A 22672-nucleotide genomic window follows, 5' to 3' on the forward strand; every position below is an offset into this window, starting at 1 on the left:
CTCCCCGCGGCACTGCTTTGGCGGATCGACCGGCGCGGCGCCCATTCCGGCCGCTTCCGTGCATCGTGGGGTCGTCGGCCCTCCCTCAGCCGGTCGGCGGCGGCACGCATCAGATAGCTATTTTCACAATCAAAAAAATAGTTGAGTGGTAATTTTCTATCACACAACAAGCCTGATGCATTCCTCTACTTCATCCATCCAACTTAAATTCTACTAATAATATCCCCATCTATTTCACAATCACTCTGAGCAATAGAAGATTTCTAAAATGTGTACTCTTATTACTGACTTGATCGCTCAAAGTCACAAACCCCCCACTAGATCTATTATTATTAAAATTATACTCCTTGTATTCGATTTTAGATCTACTCAAACGAAAACCTTTAGACTCAAAGGATGATCCTTGATGTAATCCAACTAAAATTGGAAAATACTAGGTCAAACAATCTTGTGTTTGAATACAAGTAACAGTTCTAGCATACATATCCCTAATAACTTGAATATAAGCATTATTAATACCTTTCTTTTTTAGAACTCCCCATAGAACTTATCTTGGAACTTTATCATATGCTTTCTCTAAATCAATAAATATCACATGAAGATCTTCCTTTTTCTCTCTATACTTCTCCATCAAACCTCTCAATAAATGAATGGCTTTCATAGTAGACCTATCTGACATGAATCCAAATTGATTTTGAGAAATATTAGTATCATATCGTAACCTCTGCTCCATAACTCTCTCCCATAGTTTTAAAGTATGACACATCAACTTAATTCCTCTATAATTTGCACAATCTTGTGCATCACCATTATTCATAAGGATAGGAATCAACACACTCATTCTCCACACATGTGACATCTTTTTAGTCTTCAAAATAATATTAAAAAGTTTTATAAGCCAAGAAATTCCTTCATCTCTTAAGCATTTCACACCTCTATTGGAATATCATTAGTTCCAACAATTTTCCCACACTTCATTTTCTTTAAAGCCTCTCCAACATCAGTTTTAGTAATACGCCGATAAAATTAAAAATCTTTATTTTTATTTAGAGTGTTAAGGTCACTAAAGTCAATTGTATATTTACAATCTTCATTGAAAAGTTTAGCAAAATATCTCATCCACCTTTGTTGAATATCCTCTTTTTAAAAAAATATTTTTTGATATTCATCCTTAATGCACTTCACTTGAACTAAATCCTTACTACTCCTATCTCTTTGTCTGGCTAGTTTATACATATATTTTTCGTCTTCTTTAGTATCTAATCTATTATATAAATTATTAAAAGCTAAAGTCTTTGCATCACAAAATTCTTTCTTAGACTCCTTATGAGCAACTTTATACCTTTCCCAATTTTCAAAATTTTTGCATCTAAACTATTTTTTTTATAACAGAGCTTTTTTTTTTTTATCTTTTCTTGCACATTTTGATTTCACCACCAACTATTTTTACTATTTGAAGCTTTTCCTTTAACATCTCGTTCTCATAGGCATTTTAAAATTCTTAAAATTGAAAATTACAAAAGAAAATAAATGTTATTCTTATCATTGAGCAGATATCCATCAACTAGCAATTTCTATTGAAAATTTAATAGAAATTTCAACCGCATATAAGCAGATATCCATCAACTAGCAATAGCCACAATCTAATTAGCTCTAATTTGAAAGGAAAAAAAAATCTTTCTGAACCACCGTTATCATAATTAATGATACTTCACGTATGTCAGGTTCTGGTTTTCAAGAGAACATATTATTAACAATAACAAAGCAAAATGTCATTTAAGCAAAGAGGATCATTTCAGTAAAACAGCTAATATGCAAAGAGTATTAAGCATTTCTATTATAAAAATTAAGATCTTCATTAAATTATAGAAAAAACGTACCAAAAAAAGGTAGAATAAAAGCGATGAATACGGTTGACAATACTAGTGCTGTCCTCAATAGCACACTGCACCAAACACTACAGGAGATTCCCAATGGAAGAAGCTCCTCGATACTCCTTGCCAGTGGATTAAGCAACAATGCATATCTATTAAAGGTTCAGAACGAAACAAAGGCAAATAAAATAATAATTTATGATAAGAGTTAAAATAACAGTGTGTTTGCACCCAATGCTGACTAGAATAATAAATTCAACAAATATATTAGAAATGGAGGAAACAAGATAAAATAACACGCAAGCACAAGAGTTAAAAACTTCTGAGAGTCAAAAGGATACTTGGTGAAAGGATTTATTACCTGATAAAAAGGTTAATCGAAGAGTAAAAATTACAAAAGAGAAAAGCAGTTATCAATAAACAAAAAATATGATAACAAGAAATACTACTCACAGTCGTCCACAGAGCAACCTTTGATGCCACGGCATCCTTTGGCAAATTTAGGGTTATCTGGGATAGTGTACTCTCACCAAACATAAGAAAACTAATGGCGGCAAAAGAACCATAAATTGCTGTGCACAAAGAAAAGCTGTTTGATGATAGGAAGAAACAGCCAGAATCAAATAATGAATAATGATAGGACTAGTAGATTAAATTACTTGGCAAATTAAATTTGGAAATGCATACCATATTACTAATGCCCTCGTAAATTTTGTCCGATCAGCCATAGACTGATAAATATTTGGAAACACTGCGTGACCTGAGTAGCAAAATCCATATATTCCGACAGCAAAAGGTACGCCACTCCATCTCACAACTTCACCTGTTTGATGATACCCAATCCCATCTGTTGCCCCCACAGAAATAACAGAAAAGAAAACAAGAATAGTTGCAAAGACACCACCAGCTGTAGAAAATTTTAAAAACATCAGAGACGACCCTTCAGTCATATTTTTAAACAAAAGAGGCACATAAAACCATGTTATCAAACCTGAAAGATAAGAAAGAACCCTGAGATCTCTTAGACAAACAGTTGGTAATACAACCAAAGCAGTCAAAATTCCAAAGAAGTGCGAAGAATCCAAGTGAATGCCCCCCCAATCAAAAGCAACACCAGGAAACATCCTTGTAAGATTGTCACCTTCCAATATAATAAATTCCACACAATATGACTGTAGAAGAAAAACAGTAGCAGGCAAAGTTGAAGATCTCTTGAAAGGTCGCCTCAGAGGCAAAAGAAAGGGAAAAAAAATAATAAAAAAAAAACAGATCGTAGGTGACTAAATTCTTAAGGACCAAATTTGAACTCCACTTACGTATAATTCCGTGTACAAGACAATCTGCATCATGGATTAAGCAAACATTGATTAGTACTGAGGCGGTGATATCAAGTACATCTTCCAAGCACATAAGCAGAGTGAAGAACAGAACATAAAGAAATTGATGGTGAAATGGTAAAAATCCATTTGTAACTGCGGAAAATGCATTTATATTATAAAATAAAAAACAAATCAAATCAAAATCTATGACAACCTAAAAGTAAACATAAATTTTTTTGACAGATGAGACTTGGAAAGGTTGCGCACAACAATTTTATGACCTAATGGCAGCAGTTCCAACCTTTAGACAAAAGTATGCAAATTTTCAGCCGTCACTTGTCTATCATGGCTACATACGATGCTTGATAACTGGTCAATATCAATAAAAACACTAGACGCGTTATGTGCTATGGGTAACAGTGACAGCAAACGTATAGCAACTTCATGTTGAGATTTCAATAATAAAGGTAGACAATGCACAGTTTTAAATTATCTTCTTTCAGTCAACAGGCAAAAGAACATCCATTAAAATGCAACCTACAAGGTTGAATTTTTTTCAAAGAAAGCAAATTTTATTGAGTCACTGAAGTACAACTGATGCATGCAAAAATTTGGGACAACCCCCAAATTTTTGCAAGTAAAAATTAAACCTTCTTAGGAAATAGAAATGACACAAAATTCTAAAAAAACATCTTTTATATCATAAGAAGACAATTACAAACTTTGACACTTACAAACACAAACATAAATAATTACCTTACAACTCTTGACAACCATAAAACACCTAAAATTGCATTTCTTTTGCTTGAGAAGAAGGATACAGGTGGGGTGGTCACTTGCGGATAGAAGAAAGAGGTTAGAAGACTAGATGAAATATAGCTCGCAAGCTAAAAAAGGAGAGGAAGGTGAAGGACATAGCTCGCAAGCTATTCCAAAGAAACCCGCAGGTTTTATCCAAAATCATCATCACAACAACTTTTTTTTTTTTGACAAAAAACAACACATTTATAGGAGAGAAAGGGGAGACAAACAGCCACATAAATCTTTAATTAAACCAATTAACTAAGGGTAAGATGAAGGCCAAAAGACACCACAGCAGCCCCCAAAAAACTGCACAGAAAACTGATTGGAGAAGCCACAGGACACAGTCAGGAAAGCCACGGGAAGCACAGCCAGCAAGCCACGGGAAACCAAGCCAGCAAGCCATGGGAAAGCAGCCAGAGAGGGACCCGAGGAGCCAACATAGAAAACGGGGCAGAGGATTCACGGGAAAGCAGCCAGGGAGAAATCCCAAAAGACAACCAACCCACTACAATTACTCCCAAGGAAGAAACCAAATAGATACAAGAATGGGAAGAGAAAAGGGGCAATAATGCCACTCCAATAATGAGCTATTTGGTAAAGAACTTTTCATAATAATGAGCTAAAGTTTTAGCTCAAGCATTTATGAGCTAAAACCAAGAAGATTCCAAAATTTCAGCACAAAACCAGTGCAGCCAAAGCTCAACCCGAGAGCAGCCAAGGCCCAAACCAAGAGTCAGAAAACAACCCAAAGCTTGCCTACATCAACAATATGAAATGTTAAGAAAGGTAGAGGTAAACCTAAAAATACTTGGTCAGAAAATATTAGATATGACCTTTCTTTATTAGATTTAAATGAGAATTTAATTTTTAAGATGGCACAATGAAGAAAAAGGATTCATGTAGCCGACCCCACATTGTGGGATAAAAGCTTGTTGTTGTTTTTGTTGTTGTTGAATGAAGCAAATGCATAGCATTACTAGGTGAATAGAATAACTAAAAAAATTACACTGATAAGACTGCAAAGGGGCAAACAAATAATTTTCAAGAATGAAATAATCCTAAGGGTCCTCATTAAAAACTTCTAACTTGTGGCTTGACACATTTTCTATAGTGACATTACATTTTTCTTGTTGTTCTTTCCCGCCGAGTATATACAATTTGAAAATTATTGTTCACTAACTCTTCAGTCCTGGAAATGCTAACATCATAACTAATTGACAGAGATTCTCAATCATCAACTACCCCGGAAATGGGAAGATCGTCAACTCCTAGAGAGTTTAAAGCATTAATCATATGAGTAGGTGCAATGTTTTGACTAGCAATCCGGGAAGGCAATGATACCAAGGCAGGATCTAAAGTTGATTCAAAATTTTAATGTACAAATTAGATTATAAGAAAATGTAACTATCACCATTGAATTAGAAGATAGGTTATACCAAAGTAATTGCCAAGTAATTTAATAAATACACCATAATAAGGAATCTTGTTTAAAGCAAAATATCATATCAAATAAATGATATAAGTATAACAAGGGAAATTGCCAAGAATTACAGATATGTAAGGAAAAATACTAAGCAGCAAATACAAATAGCATGAAACTAAGGATGGACCATCCAACAGCATAGGAAAGAAAAAAAGAAGAAATAAAACTCATTTGGACCACACTTGAGGCCTAGTGAAAACAAGAGTGACGATATTTTTTTGAGTATGTTCCCATTTATAAATATGATTTGATACCTCCTATCCACCCAAGCGTCATTACTTATAATGCTCCTATCAAAATTATCAGATTTCTAATAATCGTGAATATATATGTATTCATAATAGAAGGGAGAGGGTGTTGACCCTCATACTAGTGTCGGGTCGAGTCGACTGCGCAAGGGGGGTTTCAAAAGCGAAAGAGCTCGAAATCGCGCAAAAACTCACCCGACGCGTGTCGACTGAAAACCCAAAATCGCCGAGACGAGCTCCGTTCACGAAACGGACAGCGCCGATGCGTCCGGAGCAACGGAAACAGCTAAGATTGACACCCATATTGGTAGGGGTCGTCGGTCGGCGAAAAATTAAATTTTGGGCGCGCGAATCGAGACGATGACTTGTGCGAGTGACGACGCGACGACCCACTCGATGCATGATTAAAAAAAAATTATTTTATTGTGCAATGTAATTAAAATTTTTTTTTAGAAAGAGAGGGAGAGAGGTTTTTTTAAAAAAAAATGAATTTTCTTTTAATAAAAAATTCCAAAAAATACCTAAAATACCCCTAATAACCCTCATAACACCTCCCAAACCGCCCCCCTCTCTCATTTTCACGCCAAACTCACGGCTCCCTCTCCCTCACACGTCTCCAAGCCGCCTCTCTCGCGATTCCAAGCCGTCGGCCACCATCCTCCCTCCAAGAGCTCAAGGTAATCCCTTCTCCTCCTTCTTCCTCTTCTTCCTCCATTTTCTTCTTCCCATCTTCTTCTTCTTCCTTCCTTCTTCTTCTTCTCTCCCATTTTTCTTCTTCTTTCTTCATCCCTCCACATTTCCTTCCATTTTCTTCTATTTTCTTCCTCTACTCCCTTCTCCTTCCTCTCCTTCATCTTCTTCTTCCTCCTCCAAACTCTCTTTCTCAAACCTACACCAAACCCTAACCCTAATTATTTTTTTCTCTCACTTCCACTCACCAAACCACATACATTCCTTCACAAAAAACACTTCCCTACACTTCCTACACCCTTCCAACAAAGAAAAATTTTCGTCCTTCATTTTCTCTCTCTAACCTAGAGAGAGAAAATTTTCTCTCTCTAGAAATCTCTTCATGAATAGCTCCATCTCCACCCCAAACATCTTCCCTCTCCACCATACCTCCAAATTCCTTCCCTAGAGGGAGAAAACAATTACACACTCTCTCTTTCTCTCTCCAAAATTGAGAAGAGAGGGATTTTCTCTCTCTAAATCTCTCCTCTCACTTCCTTGCACCTCCTAAACCCATTCTACACAAATTCCCTTCAAATTCCATCTTTCCCCTCTCTTTCTCTCTCTAGAAAGAGAGTTTCCTTCTCTCTTTCTCTCTCTAAATTAGAGAAAGAGAGATTTTCTCTCTCTAACCTCACTCCCCCAATTTCCTACACACTCTAAGCCCATTCCACTAAAAAAACCCAAAAATCCTCTCTTTCCCTCTCTTTCTCTCTCTAGAAAGAGAGCTCTCTTCCCTTTCTTTCTCTCTCTAGCTTCTTTTTTTTAAATAAAAATATGAGAGGCCGAATTTTCATAGAAGGGAGAGGGATAACTTCCAAGATTGGAGAATTAAATTTCATTATCTTGCTTGCAAAAGATGTAGAGGGCATATATATAGGGCTGGCAAGGGCAAACATAATAGTTTCAGAATCTTGGAGGAAGTCAACTGGTTCTAAATTATGAGTACCAAGATGAATCAATGACGGATGAGCAACAACCATATGGGAGTACAAAGGGAATAAACATTTGAATGTACCACTTACGCCCAACTATTTGATTTTTTTGTATTTAGATGAGCCTTCTAACAATTAAGGAAATTGAGACTAAAAATTTTACAGAAAGATCAACATGGGAGATAACTTCAAATATTATATTATGCCAATATACAAAAGGCTCGGAGCCAAAGCTTACCACCTTTTCCAACAGCAATGCCAACGTCCATTCAACAAAAAATATAATCACAAAAGGCCTCAAAAGATGAGCACTGGCAGCATCAACATGCAAAGGTTTATCAAAAATAGAATCAAAGGAGTATTAAGTGGATTGGTTGAAGAACTATAATAGAAGCTAATGAAAAACTATCAAAATAGGGGTGATAGGTGATTCCTCAGATGCATCAAATGTGGAGACCACAACAGATCAAAAAGCCACGATCATGATAGGTAGATCTAGAGAAGAATCTAGAGCAGTCTACACCTGAGAATGGTATCATAATCATGCAATGAGGATCAATTATCCCAACTAAATAGTCACCAACAAAGTTTATGTCTAACAAAAATTTGTGAATGACATCCACATTTGGATGGCCCAAGCAGAATTTAAATATAAAAGACAAAAAGCGGTCTACCAATTTTGAAGATCTCATCCTAAGAAAAAATGAGGGTCAGCTTGCCTTTGATAGGAAGATGAATGTTTATATTGTGGTGGAACTAAGAATTGTTGAAAATGAAAAGGAATCTAAACATATAAAAGAGGGATGCAATCCTGAGTCTGATAACTTCTACAAAAGAATGAAAATTGTGAGCAACAAGAAGAAAGTATATAAAAAATGTAAGCAATAAGAGAAGCCTTCGAAATAATAGGAGTCATCAATAAAGGATGCACAGACGGTGAGAAATGGACAAACTACTGTGACCATAAGAGCAGCCAAGAAGGGAGGTGATTCGGAAGCAATTGAGGACAAGGTGAGAGAGAGAGAGAGAGAGATAACGAGTGCAACCCAATAGAGACATGGATACGAGTGTCAAGGAGAGCTAAAGCGAGGAAAGAAGAAAAAAAAAAAGCAGTCTAGCGGGGAGAGAGGCATCAATAAGGAGTGCATAACCACAACCCTAGGTGGCATGCTAGGAGCCATCAGGCGAAACAAGCGTGCAAGCACATGGAAGAACGTGCACAAGTGCACGAGAGAAAAGTCAATCACGAAAGCATAGTGACAAGCGCCAGGATATGGTGTTGAGCATGGTAGGGAGAAAGTAACAGGACAAAGAAGCAATCTCGAGGTATGAGAGCATATGCCAAGCCCAAGCCATTAGAAAGAATTTTTTTTTATGATTTTATCTAATCCATTATCAAATTTATTATCAAACACCCTTGATAACTTGCTCCCCTCTTCTATTTAATATCCATATTTTAATCTATGGCAACACCAAACACTTCAGCAACCTTGACCATTATCTCCACTATTGTACCCCGATCTCTAACGCACATTTGCGGTTGCTCTCTAGACGCCTTCTATCATGCTCCCAATGTGGTTCTCTATAGCACACACAAGCAGCTAAACTCCCCTCTATTTCAGTATCGTTTTTGCTTCATCTAATCATGTTCTAATCCTAGGTACTTCGACCGATTGAATGAAAAGGATTATAAGTCCCCTTTTACGACATTTTAGTTTTCCGTTTTAAGGACACAAGCTATCATAATATTAAAAAAGGTTAGAAGACAAATAAGGTTGTATGTTAAACAAAAACAAAGTTTTTTGAAGCTATATTAAAAAATAATCCTAAAAATTTTAATAATAGCTTAAAAAGTATGGTTATTTGCTAAATTTCTTTGAAATTCATGCAATTTTTGATATGAAATAGGTTTTTTAGGTCAACCATAGACCACATTCCCTTCCTACCATCTTCTTCTCATCAAGCTATAGACCTTACGAGAATCTAATGCTCAATGAAAAAAATTAGGAAATAATATATAATCCTAAAATAAAAGCAAATATTTATGTGCATTGGGAAAAAAATCAAACTTCACTACCTCAATTTTCTTTCGAACTTCTTAGGACTTAGCCAAAGGATCCTTATTTACATTGCAATTTTATTCATATATTTAATTTTTTTTTGCATAACTATATGGAAAACCACAGCCTTCTTGTTGTCCATATAACGCAATTATGCATGTCGAATAACATGGCAAAATTGGGCGCATTTTTAGATAAATTATTTGGGGGGAAAAGTTAAAAAAAAAGTCTCCTGACTATTCGAATGTGGCCAATTTAGTCGTAGAATATTACATTTCTTCAATTTAGTCCAACTATGTGATGTGGACATCGACCAGAGGTTCAGACATGTGTATCGCCGTAGACAGCGCAGATCGACGGCCACGATTCAGAGTTTATATTTCTAGTTATTCATGTATTTCTTTTATGCATTTTCTTTTATTTCTCAGAATTTCCTATTGTACCCTTAGTATGAGCTGAGTCATGAGTGTATCCCCGAGGGCAATAGAGTCATTGTACTTTCTTTTGTGTTGGGACCTATATATAGGTCATTTCATGTTGTATTATGGTTAATGAATGTTGAATAAAAAAAATTATGTTTGTTTCTACTTTTCTAGCATGAGTGCTTGAGAAGGAAGAGAGCTCAAGTGGAGCAATTCGCAAGGCCCACCAATCGTTGGAAGACTCCTCGATTCGTGGTTAGATTTTCTTTATCTTCTCGCTAGTATTCATATCCATCTCCTTCCCATCCTCCACAAGAACAGCCCTCCCATTTCCACTTGCCGCCGCCCCTTGAACATTCACCGCCGGCCACATCCCCGGCTCCGGCCGACCACCCCGCCGGCGACCCCACCTCAACTGTCCACCCCATCTCTACCACATACCCAAATTTGAAATTTGAATTTTAAATTTCAAATTCTTTCCTAATTTGGAATTCCAAATTTGGAAAGTTTTCATGACGGTTTCTAATTTTAATTCCATTTGATATTGGAGTTTTAATCGCGTCGTGCCACATCACTAACTCAAATGGGAAGCCACCTCATGAAATTACTTCTCCTCTTCTCAGCATACCGCCGGCCACACTAGGGAGATTCCCCCATTAAATGCTATTTAGTGACATGACCGTTTTGGAATCAAATTGGATTTCAAAATTTACCTCCCAATCCACTTAAAACTGAAATTCAATTTCAGTTTTAACTTTAGCAATTCCTCCCTCTCCCTATTAAGCCGCCCCATCCCCTGTGAATTCCCGCCGGCCTCCCACACCTCATCCTCCCCTCTTGGCGCAAGGATCCTCCATCATCATCACTTAAATCTCGTCTCTTCGAAAGATTTGCCAACATCAAGCATGCATGGCGGATCCGAAGTTTGAGTGGGGATTAATCTTCAACGCCGACGGAAGCATTAACATCCTACGGTCTCCGTGCTTCGACGTAGGATTTGAAGGCGAAACCACCGTGGAAGAGTATTTGGAGAGAGTCGTCCCGATCCTTGCCAGCATCTTCGACCGACAATTCTCAAAGTACAAGTGGAGTCTTGAAAGCCAAGCATTCACGCCCTCCTCGTCACCGTCAACCTCTCCGTGGCTCAAGGCCATCGGTGTGGCCACCATCTTCGTGGCATCGTTGAGTTTGTTAAAGGCCTTCTCCCGCTAACCCGAATTGAGTGTGAGTGAGCAAGGTATTCATTGTGAAATTTCTAAACATTAGTCGTGGGATTTTATTAATTTTCCGCATTTGCTTTGTTGTGAACTTTTGGAGATTCATCATTAATTGTGCCTAAACACTAGCTTGAAACTGCTTGTCATAACATGTCATCAATGGAAAATGCTTGAATCTTAATTTACGGAAAGCCTAATCTTACTTTGGTAAACTTTGTGATTCTTAATGAATTTCATGTGCAATTCTTGAATGTTTCACATCACTATGAAATTGATCCAAAATAATCACGCATATAAAAATTAATGAAAATCGAGATACAAATTGATCCCAAATTAGTTGCTCAACTATATAAAACTCTTTACAATATAATCATTGGGGGACTATTTGGAATCAATCACAACATGAAAGTTACCTTTTTGCAAATCTACAGCAAAATAAAAAAATCTGTCGCAAATTACGATTTGTGACGGATTTGCGGCATAATATAATCCAACGCAAAAAGTGACGCAATAAAATTATTTGTGTCGGAAAAAAATCCGCCGCAAATATTTCCAACGAATTTGTAGCAGAATTTTAGCCAAAAAAAAAAAAAAACCACAAATTCTGCCTAGCCGAGGGGGATGCCCGTTGCCCAAGCCTAACCGCATGTACCTCTGTCCGCGCCTGACCAGCTACCCGTGCCTGACCGAACTACCCGCGCCATCTCCCTCCTAACCAGCCTGCACAAGATTCGAACCCTACTCCACTCGTCAAATACCATTGCCCTTCTCCACTCGACCGCGAAGACAGAACAACATAAAAGCTTTTTTTAATTATATTATAACTTAGCTTGTGGCGAAAAAAAATCTCCGAAAATTTCTATCGCAAATCTATCGATATTTTTGACCAAAAAATAATTCGCTATGAAGTCCGTTGCAAACTGCTAACTTTCCTGTGGTGAATTTTTTATAATCGATGGACTAAATGGGATATATGTGATGCTCTAGAACTAAATTGGCCACGAATGAATAATCAATTATTATTTTTTGTTTTTATAAATGTATTAATATATGGATATCTAATATTGTAAAGAAAAGCAATAAAAAAAACATATTTTTTTTTCTTTAGAACAACTTCTTGCGGTAGTTTAAACTATTGTTAGGATTGTCTATTCGTAAAAGCTTAAATCACTCCCTCTTTAGACAGGTGTTAGGGTTATGGTGGCTCCCTTCATTCGGACACCATCATCACCACCAATATCAATTGATTCAATTGTCTCAATGGCTCTTTCATAATACTCCCATTTCCCGTTCTTTGTAAATGTAGCATGTGGGTTGTCGGGTTCGTAATCACATTGATCTCTTTCCTCCCAATTCTCATTATTTTTTCATCAAGACTCACATTCACCTTTATGTAAGCAAGCTTATACTTTTAAGACAATCATAAGCTCATCTTCTCTAATGATGAGATCTCTATGCATGCTTAACCATTTTCATTTTCTATTGTTGGTAAATTCTCATTCGGCTGCCGCAAGCTGAATATCATTTGCAAATTCATGCCAGGTTCATAATTCGTTGGTGAATATTCAGTTATGCTTGTGGACCATTGTTATATCATTATAAGACCTTCCTAAGAAGCAAACTACACGAGACTCTTCTCTCAATGAACCTACTATGTTAGTACTTATTAGATGTATATACTTTCCCTTTCTTTATGTTTCTGAGTAATCATCTATCACCCATATCTAGGCAGCTATTTCTAAGCATTATTTACAATATTTTAACAAATCCGCTTTACTCCTTGAAATAAACATTTGGTAACCTTTGTAAGTAGAGTTGCTACTAATTTTTCTGGCCCATCAGTGACCAAAATTTAAAAGGAATGTTACTTCTTCGCTACTAATTTAGTCTTCCATGTTTTTCTATCTCTTTAATTCATTTTACTTACCCATCTTGTATTGATATAATTTCTAGTTATAAAATTATATTTTACTTAAAAAAGACTTAGCAATAGAAAGAAGTGGACCAAAGATAATATGATTTGAAGTAGGGAAAAAATTATTTCCGAAGTAGTATTAACACCTCTAAGTACAGGAATGGATAACCAAGATGATGATTAATGAAGAAAATTACAACCATTTAATGTTCATATTGGCTCAACAAATTATAAGGAAATAACCAGACTGATAAATTTTTTAAGTTTGCACGTTTAGTTCTAACAAAATTATTCTGAAAGATGCAAATCTACTAATTTCTGGACATGAAAATTGAGCAGAATTTTTTTCACCATCAATCGACCAAAAACAATTTATTATACAAAGCATCACTAGCTCAGCTATCGCATTGTAGCAGGACATGCCATGATCCAATTGTAGGAAACATTATAAATACAATCAAACAAAATTTTATCAGTTTTCTCCTTTTCCAGTTGTGGTTGCAAATACAGACTCTAATGTTCAATATGAATCACATTACTGACGATTTTTTTGAGTAACTTGTAAATTTTGGTCAATAATTATAACTTTAAAGCCCACCAGTCCTGACTTAAAAATACTATATAGCCAGAACGCATAACAGATGGGTCATCCCCTTCCACGCCCATTCTTAGCAGATATTTTTGATCTGTGATACAACAAGCCAATCTTAAACTTTCCATAGATAATGCAATCAACAATGAAACAATGAGAAAGAATAACCTGCAAGGCTATTTTTTTGTAAAGGAGATGTACTCGGTTGGTACATTAGAAACTACTATATCAAATCCTTTTATGTGCCTTTGATTTTGAATTCCTGAAGGAAGGCAATAATATACTTCTAGATAAATTAAAACAATACATTTTGAACAATTAAGAATATTTTAAAATAAGTTAACTTAACTTCTAACAAATAAAGAAGAGAGAGAGAAAGAGAGAGAGAGATCAATGATATTTCTTCGCATCAAATACCATGTCCTTTAAATGATGATAATTAAAAAAGATAACCGAAATTCATGCCAAAAGCCCCTGAGCTTAATGTTTTAATTGTTGTAGATCAAGATGAATATAAATTTTCCTAGCATCAACTTGTCACATGAAAATAATAGGAAGTAGATGTAATTTCAGCCAAAATCAGCGAAAAGCAATAAGAAATTGGAAAGAACACGCCAAAACTCTTTTTATAGTAATATATATGAAAGAAAATAGCAAGATACAGCCGGATTTTAGAGGAAGATCCGGCTCTCCCTAATCCCTAGCCACCATCTAGAACCCTTACAATCTAAGAAATTCAATTTCAACAAAAACAAGCATGGAAGAAAAAAAAACTGAACCCTAGGGAAAAATATATTTAAAGCATACAATTCCATAACAAAATCCCAAACAGCCCCTTCCTTTTCCCTCCTAGCCGCCCCCTCCTCATTCAAAATCTGCCCTAGACCCACTCCAAAAGGGGGACGAAATCAATGCAAGCAGGATTTCCGCCTATTGTAGACCACAGCCAGTCCAGGAAAGACTGGTCAATCAGAAAACAATAGTGAACACAAACACTGAAGGACGTAATATCCTGTAGTGAATCAGTTTAATGTAACCTGTTATGTTCTTAAGTTTTAGCATAGAAGTACAAGTTACATAAGCTAAACCTTCGTATGTCATATGCATTATACACTTAGTTTTTATTCATGCCAGTGTTTCCAATCAACCCATAAATTTTGCTAGAGAAATTAAGAACTCACTGATATTAAAAGGCGCCCATATCTCCCAAATGCAGCTTCTCCAATATCTGGGTAGCTTAAAATTCCTTCTTTGCTCTCAAAACAGTACTTCAAAAGAAATCCAGTGTAACAGCAAACCATTGCAAAAAGGACCAAGAATGCTAACCCAATCCATCCAGACTCTCTGATTGTATACGGTATGGAAAGAATACCAACACCAGCCAGCACATTAATTCCTGTATGTCAACCAGAAAATTAGGCAAAAAACATACGAGTGGATGAGTGGTTAACAATAGAAATTAATGTTACGTATCAACTCAATATAATGGAAGTTTTGTGTGAAATTTTTTTTTTAAGATATATAAGTAAATATAAATAAGAGGTCTACAAAAAAAAAGTAAATATGACTTAGAATAAATTGGTTGTGGCATAAAACTTTGAGTTCGTGTGAATGCTTAAAAAAAGGATTAGGTGATTTGTTAGGTATTGACTCAATATTCATCTATGAATCACATGGTGTAGTGAGTATTAAGCATCTTGCACGAAACCTTGAAAATGTGTTTGATAATTTTGTATGAGCTAGGTAGCTTTGATTTAAATTGTTGGCTATACAAGTTGATGTAGTTAAGTTTAGTTTGTGTGGAAGTATAAAGCAATCTTGGGTATTTTGTGAAGAGTTGAACAGAGAGATGAGAAGAAAACAAGAAATAGAAGAAAATCACAAGAAATTTCTTTCCAATTTTTTGAAGTATTATCTACTTGAAATGAGGATGTACCTTTTTTGAGAAACTTATAGGTGGATAATTTTTTTTATTTTTTAAAAATCATATTTTTTTTGTTCTCCTAAGTATATTTTCCTTGTCATGCGAGACATGAGGCTTCTCTTTTTCTTTGTTGACCGAGGGTGCACCCGGTTTTGAGAAAAGTTGATAAATGTCATTTTAGTTTAAACCACAATTGTTGCTTCTTTTATTAATGGCTTGAATAATCTCCACTCTCCCGTGAATGCAGCCTCAAAATGAACCACATAAATTTTGGGGTTCTCTTTTTAGCATTTGATCATTTTTGCAGTTCCTTCATAGTTCATTGTACTTGCTTCTAAGTTAACACTTCTGTGGCATAAATTAAGTGTACTCTTTCCAACCAACGAGTATTAGAGCCTAATACAATAACCATGAAGTTTAAGATGGAGAAATTTAAGGGCTCAAATAGTTTTAGGCTTTAAAAAATCAAGATGTGTGGTGCTTTAGTCAGCACTCAGCAGAGACTTGTAAAGGCCCTAAAAACGATGAATGAAGAACGCAATAAAGAGATGGATGGTAAGGCTCTCTCAACAATTCAGTTGTGTCTGGCTAAAATGGTCTTAATAGAGTTCTTAGAGGAAACAATTGTAAAACTTTGTGGGTCAAAATGGAGACTTTGTGCGTGACCTCAAGCTTCTCCAATAAATTCTATTAGGATAGACTCTACTTTCTTTGCATGCAAGAAGGTACACCTATTAAATCACATATGAATACATTTAATTTCATCATTATAGTTTTGAGAAATCTTAATGTGATTGTTGATACCAAATATTAAGCATTGTTGTTATTATACTCTTTACCTCCTTATCAGTACTTTCGATACACCATGCTACATGGATGTGATACAATAAGCTAAGTAGATGTTAAGAATTCAATTATTTCAAGCGCGTTGAGCGCAAAGCTAGAGAGAAATAATAAGCCATCTGAACATTTATTGTTACAAACTTCTTATGGGGAAGATGAAAAATGGGGTATGTGATTTGATAAGATGTTAATTAAAATCCCATACATGAATTGCATGATGAGATAGGTAACTAATTTCTTGTGTGAAAGCTTTAAAATTTTGTTCAAAGATTTTGCATTAGACTGATATAAGTTGGAGCATGGAAGCCTAATATATATAAAAGTATAAGGCAATCTTAAGTTTTTTGTAAATGACGTGAAAAGGAATTGAGAGGAGAGACATGATGCGCGAGTAGGAAATCAAAAGAAACACATTTTCTTGAGTTCAAATTATTATCTCAATAAGATGATGATATCCTTTTAAAGGACCTTTAGAATTTGGGTTATCTATTTGTAATTATTTAAGTATATTTTTGTAATATAAGATAAGTTATTTCCCTCTTCTTTGTGTGTGAGACTTGAGACTTCTCTTTTTCTTTGTGGAACGTGGGTGAAGTCGGGTTTGAGGAGGGGTTTATGACTATCCTTTTATTGTGTATCAAGATTACAGCTTATTTGTTAATAGATTGGATACTCTCTGCTCCATAAGCTTAAGCCGAAGGTGATTTTTTTTTTAATGTTCAATCTCTTTTACACTTTATCTTTCATCACACTTGTTCAAGGGCAGACTACTTTGTAGCTCTTTTTTCCTAACACTTAATCCATCTAATTATATGATGAATTGAAAAGTCATCTTAATAATCCAATATGATATAAAATGTGATTAAAAGAGATATCTTAGTAAAAAAGGACTTTACCATTAAAAACAGTCTGTGTGACACTGCATCCATGAGAAGCAAGTCCTTCGTGAAATTGCACGTGAGAAGAAATTATTTCGTCGCCTATTAAATTGATCGGTCTCTTCAAGTTCTTATCTAGATCATCTTTCACTAAAATACTTTCAAAAAGTAACGGTGACTTCAAATTTAAATCATGTCCACTTTGTGTGCCAAGGTCAAGGCTTGAATATCTAATTGAAGTGCCTCCAAGTAACCCAAAGCTTGGGGATGCAGCAATTGTGTAAGAGTCGATGCTTTGTCTGGAAATAATATAAGGATATATTAGCAATTTCAACATAGAATTTTGATAATTGCACGAAACTATTAACACTCAAACATAGAGAAATTTTTAAAAGATCCTAAATATGTGAATAAATGATTAAAAATAAAACAAAATTATAAAAAAGGTAAAGCACAACCAATAAATGTAATCACCAATTGGATCTCAGAATTTATTATGTTATTACCCAACTCAACTAGGACTAATTCTAACATAAATAAACAATACTTATCATCATTATCAATCTTATTCCACTATTTCGAGTTGGATTATGAAATCTCATTCTCCATTCCAATATTCTAGTAGAATACTTCCTTCTCTACACAAATTTTTTGGCCCTCCAATTAGCCATGCTACTTTTTTCTATTGATTTTTTCCTAATATTTATGCATTAAGTTTACGGATCCATCTACATCTTCTGACCTTTGTTGCACTTTGCATGCTAACACCACTAATACCAATTATTACAAACTTATCTTCATTGGCTTACTTCCATATTCCTCTAATATAATCAATTTTTAATCGGTGCTTCTAAATTTTGTATAACATTCTCATTTCTATAACATTCAACTTGACTATAGTGAGTTTGCTATCAACCACCCGTAGGATCCATATGGCCAAGTATACTCTAAATTTTCCCTTAAGTTTCATTGATATTCTTTTAGATCATAATACATCTAGGATACTTCTCAATTTTAATCGCACTACTTTAAAACAATAAGTTATATAATCATCTATATCATTATTTTTTATGATAATTCCAACATATTTAAACAAATTAAAAATATAAATTACATTTTCTTTTGGTAGTATTTACTAGTAATTATTCATTCGTGCCCACTAAAAATCATATATCATACTTGACTTGTGTTCTAGCAATCCTCAGCCCCTTATCATCAAAAATATTTATCCATTCTTCAATTTCCAGTTTATTGTCTCATACCTATTAATACTAAGTCATTAAGATATAGCATACAATAAGGTATATCAATTTGAATATATCTAGTAAAATATCCCCAACCTATTTTAAAAATTGCACACCCATTCAGTTAATTGGTTGGTTTTTACTTATAATTTAAATTTGAATATATCCTAAGCCCGTTACCAGATTTGGTTATTCGTTGGAAATTTGACTTTCTTTGATTTTTAGTTATTGGTTGGTTTTTATTTATGTAAACCAATTAAGGCAAAGATAATATTCTATTAATTTCTTCAAATATTAAATCAATAATGCCCTTAAATTTTAAATAAACAAGAGATAGAAAGATTAACGTGGATATTATTTATTCCAAACAACAGCAACAATATGATAAAAATATTCCATATGACAACAATATAAATTTCAACTGGCGGTACTTGGTATTCTTATTATACATGTTTTTTAAGCTAAAGCTAATTAGGTGCATTATTAAAGCTAATTCTATTTTGATTCATCTAAAATCGAATCAGCGGATCAAATTAAAGTTCAGTTTAATTAAGTTTGATTTGGAAAATAATTTAGCCGGTTCAATTTTCAAAATGTTACAACCAAAACCAATTGGTTTAGCTAATTGATAAATCAAATAATTCAAATTGACCAAATGCACACCGATAACTTGACTAGTCAGCCATGCTTATCCTACTGTAATCCAAATGTTGATCCAATCATCTTTATTTCATGCCTCCTAATCTAGATCACCAAACTTCAAATTCTGAAGGCTGAGTGATCTGAAGATCAACACCCCTAAGAATCTCCATTAAGAAATTGGATTGTTGAAAAACCTCAACAATCAAGATGTTTTTTGTTTTTCCTACATCTAATGCCCAAATCATGATCATAGACAATCTGGTAAAACATTTACAAGATATGATCCTCATATCATAATAAGAGAGGGGTAAGCAATGGTATCACTAGGACATATCCCTTTATCTCATCTATCTTCATATATTACTCCTTGTATCTTTTTTGGGATGAATTAAGACATTATACGGTTTTGTTGTCTCATCAATGACTATCAGATTCTGGTAAACAACCAACAACCCTATGTTTCATGCTATAATAAAAAATGTTGACATTGACTACCATTTTATCTTAGAAAGCATTCTTTCAAATGAAATTATTTGTTCTCCAAATCAATTCTCATGATAAAATTGCTGATACCTTCACTAACGCATTGTCCACTACTCCCTTCCTCAAGCTTCGTTACAAGTTAATGATTCAATCCTTGGATTATCAACTTAAGGGGAGGAAATACAGATATCAGCACTAACACTGCCACATGTGCTATTCTCTTTTCATGTCTATAGTTCATGATTATAGCGCCACATGCTTTGTCAGCAGCTCTCAGAAATATATATATAGTGTGATGATTTTTTTTTTTGGGTTATGTAATGAATTTCTTCATTCTCATCTAATTAATTAGCGCATCTTCTCTATTAAATGCTCTTCCTGTACGGAATTTTTCCTCTGTTTTTCAGCTCCTCCGTTCCCCTCGGGCATCCACACGCCTATTGAATTTTGACCCAATTCCAAATCCCCCGAAGCAGAAACTGGAGGAAAAATACCTGTAGCTTCGGGGCCACTGGTAAGAGCGGAAAGACGACGAAGGCTCCCCATACTGTTCCACCTCGCTTCCACTATCACCACCGCTGCTCTCCCCATCGTCATCACCATCGCTGCCGCCAATGCCGTCCTCCATGAACAGTTCGTCGTCCTTTTCGGCCATCATCAGCTCTAAACCCTAGCTGCTAGATACAAAAACTTGAAGAGAGAAGCAGCTGGGAGCCAAAGAAATAATGAGACCGGTCGGCGCCTAGGGCCCGCGCATAAGATGCGGCTGTGAACAATTTTGGAAGAATCTGGCTGGCGATCCGATACGCGAACATCGCCGCGATTCAGCGCCCCTCTGTGACGATTTGTATGGAAACTCCGGCACGTTGCGGGTTTCTTTTTTTGGTTCAGATTCGTTGTGATTGCAGAATCAAAGATACCAACATTCCCGTAAGAGAAAAATAAATAAATAAGTAAAATAAGCTCAGCTTTTTAGGACTGACAGGATATTTAGGAGCGACTTATAAAAATAATAATTGCACGTGAGAATATTTTTTTATCATAAATTTTAGCAGCACATTTTATATTTAATTTATAGGATTTTTACATACATAATACTTCAAATTATTATATTTATTTATCTAACATTCAAAGTATACTATTTAGTATTTACATATCTACCATCACCCCATTTCATCAAAAATACAACTTCGTCAGAACTCCGTCCCGACTCTACCTTTCGCTCGTGAAATCTCTTCTTCTTCGTCACTGGAGTGTCTACCCGACCCAACGACGTGGGAAGAGGAAGACAAATCTTCCTTTTTCCACCCCAAAATTCCTGAAATCTGTGACGCCATCGGAGTAGAAAGTCGCGACAAGAGGTCGCTGGAGAAGGCAATCACGGCAGCAGCGGCAATGTGTGAATCTGAACTTTAGATTATGTTTTTTAAGTCACCTATCCAGTTTCTCTCTCTGAATTACATATTTTCAGTTTTGTAAATTCTCTATTCACTTACATTTATATAAACATAAGCAAGAAAAAAATTGAATTTGGTTGCCACAGGAATCATGAGATTTCTGATCACTGCAGAAGCCAGCTGCATAGTAGAGAGGTGGAGGATGGACTGATCACTGACGAGCTGAAGAAATCCAAAAAGAAGAAGAATAAAGAGAAGCTATAGCCCAAATCTACCAGCGGTGGAGTTCTCATACCTATGATATCTGTAGCTAGATGATGCCAAGGAGGAAAACTATGTTTTCTTTGTATAGGAGATGAGACGACCCAAGTTGAGGAAGATATAAAGGGTCCAGGCGCTTCGTTCTGTCAAGCCTTACCATGGCATCAATGAAGATGGAAGCGGGTGGGTCTCGATTCCTAAGCTGTCTAGACACTCCAACGAGGCAGTGACGAAGAAGAAGGGATTTCATGCGCAAAGGGCAGAGTCGGGGCGGAGTTCTGACGGAGTTGTATTTTAGATGAAACATGGTGTATTTAGGTGGTAGGTATGTAAATAGTATACTTTGGATGTTAGATTAGTAAATATATAAGTTTGAAGTGTTATGTATGTAAAAACCCCTTTATTTATTCATTATTAAAAAAAAAACCTACATAATATTTAAAACTATCATACTTATATATTTAACATCTAAAATTATTAACTTATAATATCTACAATAAAATTTTCTTATTTCCTCACATCCCTCGCTCCTTTTCGTTTTTGTGACCTGCGCTCATGCCAGCTCATATTTGCTCGCAGGTTCGTCTCATGTTCTCCTTCGATTTCCTGTGTCAGAAAGCTCACTGATGCTTGTGAATGCTCATTTCTCATGCCCTTAGTACTCATGCTCATTCTTCTTCATCGCTCTACTAATCCCGTGAGTTGTGAGTGATGTCATGGTATGATTCATGCTCTAAATTTTTGTACATCTAGGCCATTCTTTGTCCAATGAGAACTAGTTCTTTCTTCATTCATTTTTATTTGTCAATTCAGAGATAAGAGTTGGATGAAATATTTGTTTGAGAATGTCCTCTCTTTTCCTCGATTTGTGATGAGTGGCTTATGTTGGACAACTCACTACTTGGATGATCTCTATTACAATCATGACCAATATCATGTGGGATCATTGGAAGGCAGGGGCGGAACCAGCCTTAAATGTTAGGGGGGGCAAAATTATAAAAGAATATATATAACAAAACTCAAACAAATTATTAAATTGAAATAAAAATTACAAGCTTTGCATTCTATTTTGCATTTTTTGATAATGTTGCATTACAACTTCATTTGGAACCAAATCAAATACTTCTTTTTCAATATATGGAACTAGACAATCATTGAGCCAATCATCACCCATTTTACTGCGCAATCTATGTTTAACAATTTTCATTGCTGAAAATGCTCTCTCCACTGTAGCGGTGGCAACGGGCAAAGTTAATGCTAAAACAAGAAGTCGATGAACTAAGGGGTACACGATATCTTTTTTAGCCTTAACAATTTGTTTTGCTAGATCTGCAATGTTGTCCAAAGATGAGAACTCCTCGCTTGAACGCATATCAAGAATGTATGTCGATAGCTGGTGCTC

General features: G+C 35.4%; 1 protein-coding gene across 1 annotated transcript in view; it reads right to left on the minus strand.

Annotated features, from left to right (window-relative positions):
* LOC110105064 (amino acid transporter AVT1A) overlaps window positions 1-20615 on the minus strand; it is a 30341-nt gene extending 9726 nt beyond the window's left edge. Inside the window, exons 1-9 of the mRNA XM_020834427.2 lie at window positions 20107-20615; window positions 17262-17542; window positions 14780-14994; window positions 3191-3214; window positions 2866-3046; window positions 2562-2781; window positions 2328-2463; window positions 2216-2235; window positions 1881-2026 (exon numbers count right to left, since the gene is read on the minus strand). Coding sequence (XP_020690086.1) covers window positions 1881-2026; window positions 2216-2235; window positions 2328-2463; window positions 2562-2781; window positions 2866-3046; window positions 3191-3214; window positions 14780-14994; window positions 17262-17542; window positions 20107-20270 — 1387 coding nt within the window. The 5' untranslated portion in view covers window positions 20271-20615. The remainder of the gene's footprint in view (window positions 1-1880; window positions 2027-2215; window positions 2236-2327; window positions 2464-2561; window positions 2782-2865; window positions 3047-3190; window positions 3215-14779; window positions 14995-17261; window positions 17543-20106) is intronic.
* Between the last annotated feature and the right edge of the window lie 2057 nt (window positions 20616-22672).

Source organism: Dendrobium catenatum, unplaced genomic scaffold (genome assembly GCF_001605985.2).
Source record: "Dendrobium catenatum unplaced genomic scaffold, ASM160598v2 fragScaff_scaffold_1024, whole genome shotgun sequence".
Classification (NCBI taxonomy): Eukaryota; Viridiplantae; Streptophyta; class Magnoliopsida; order Asparagales; family Orchidaceae; genus Dendrobium; species Dendrobium catenatum.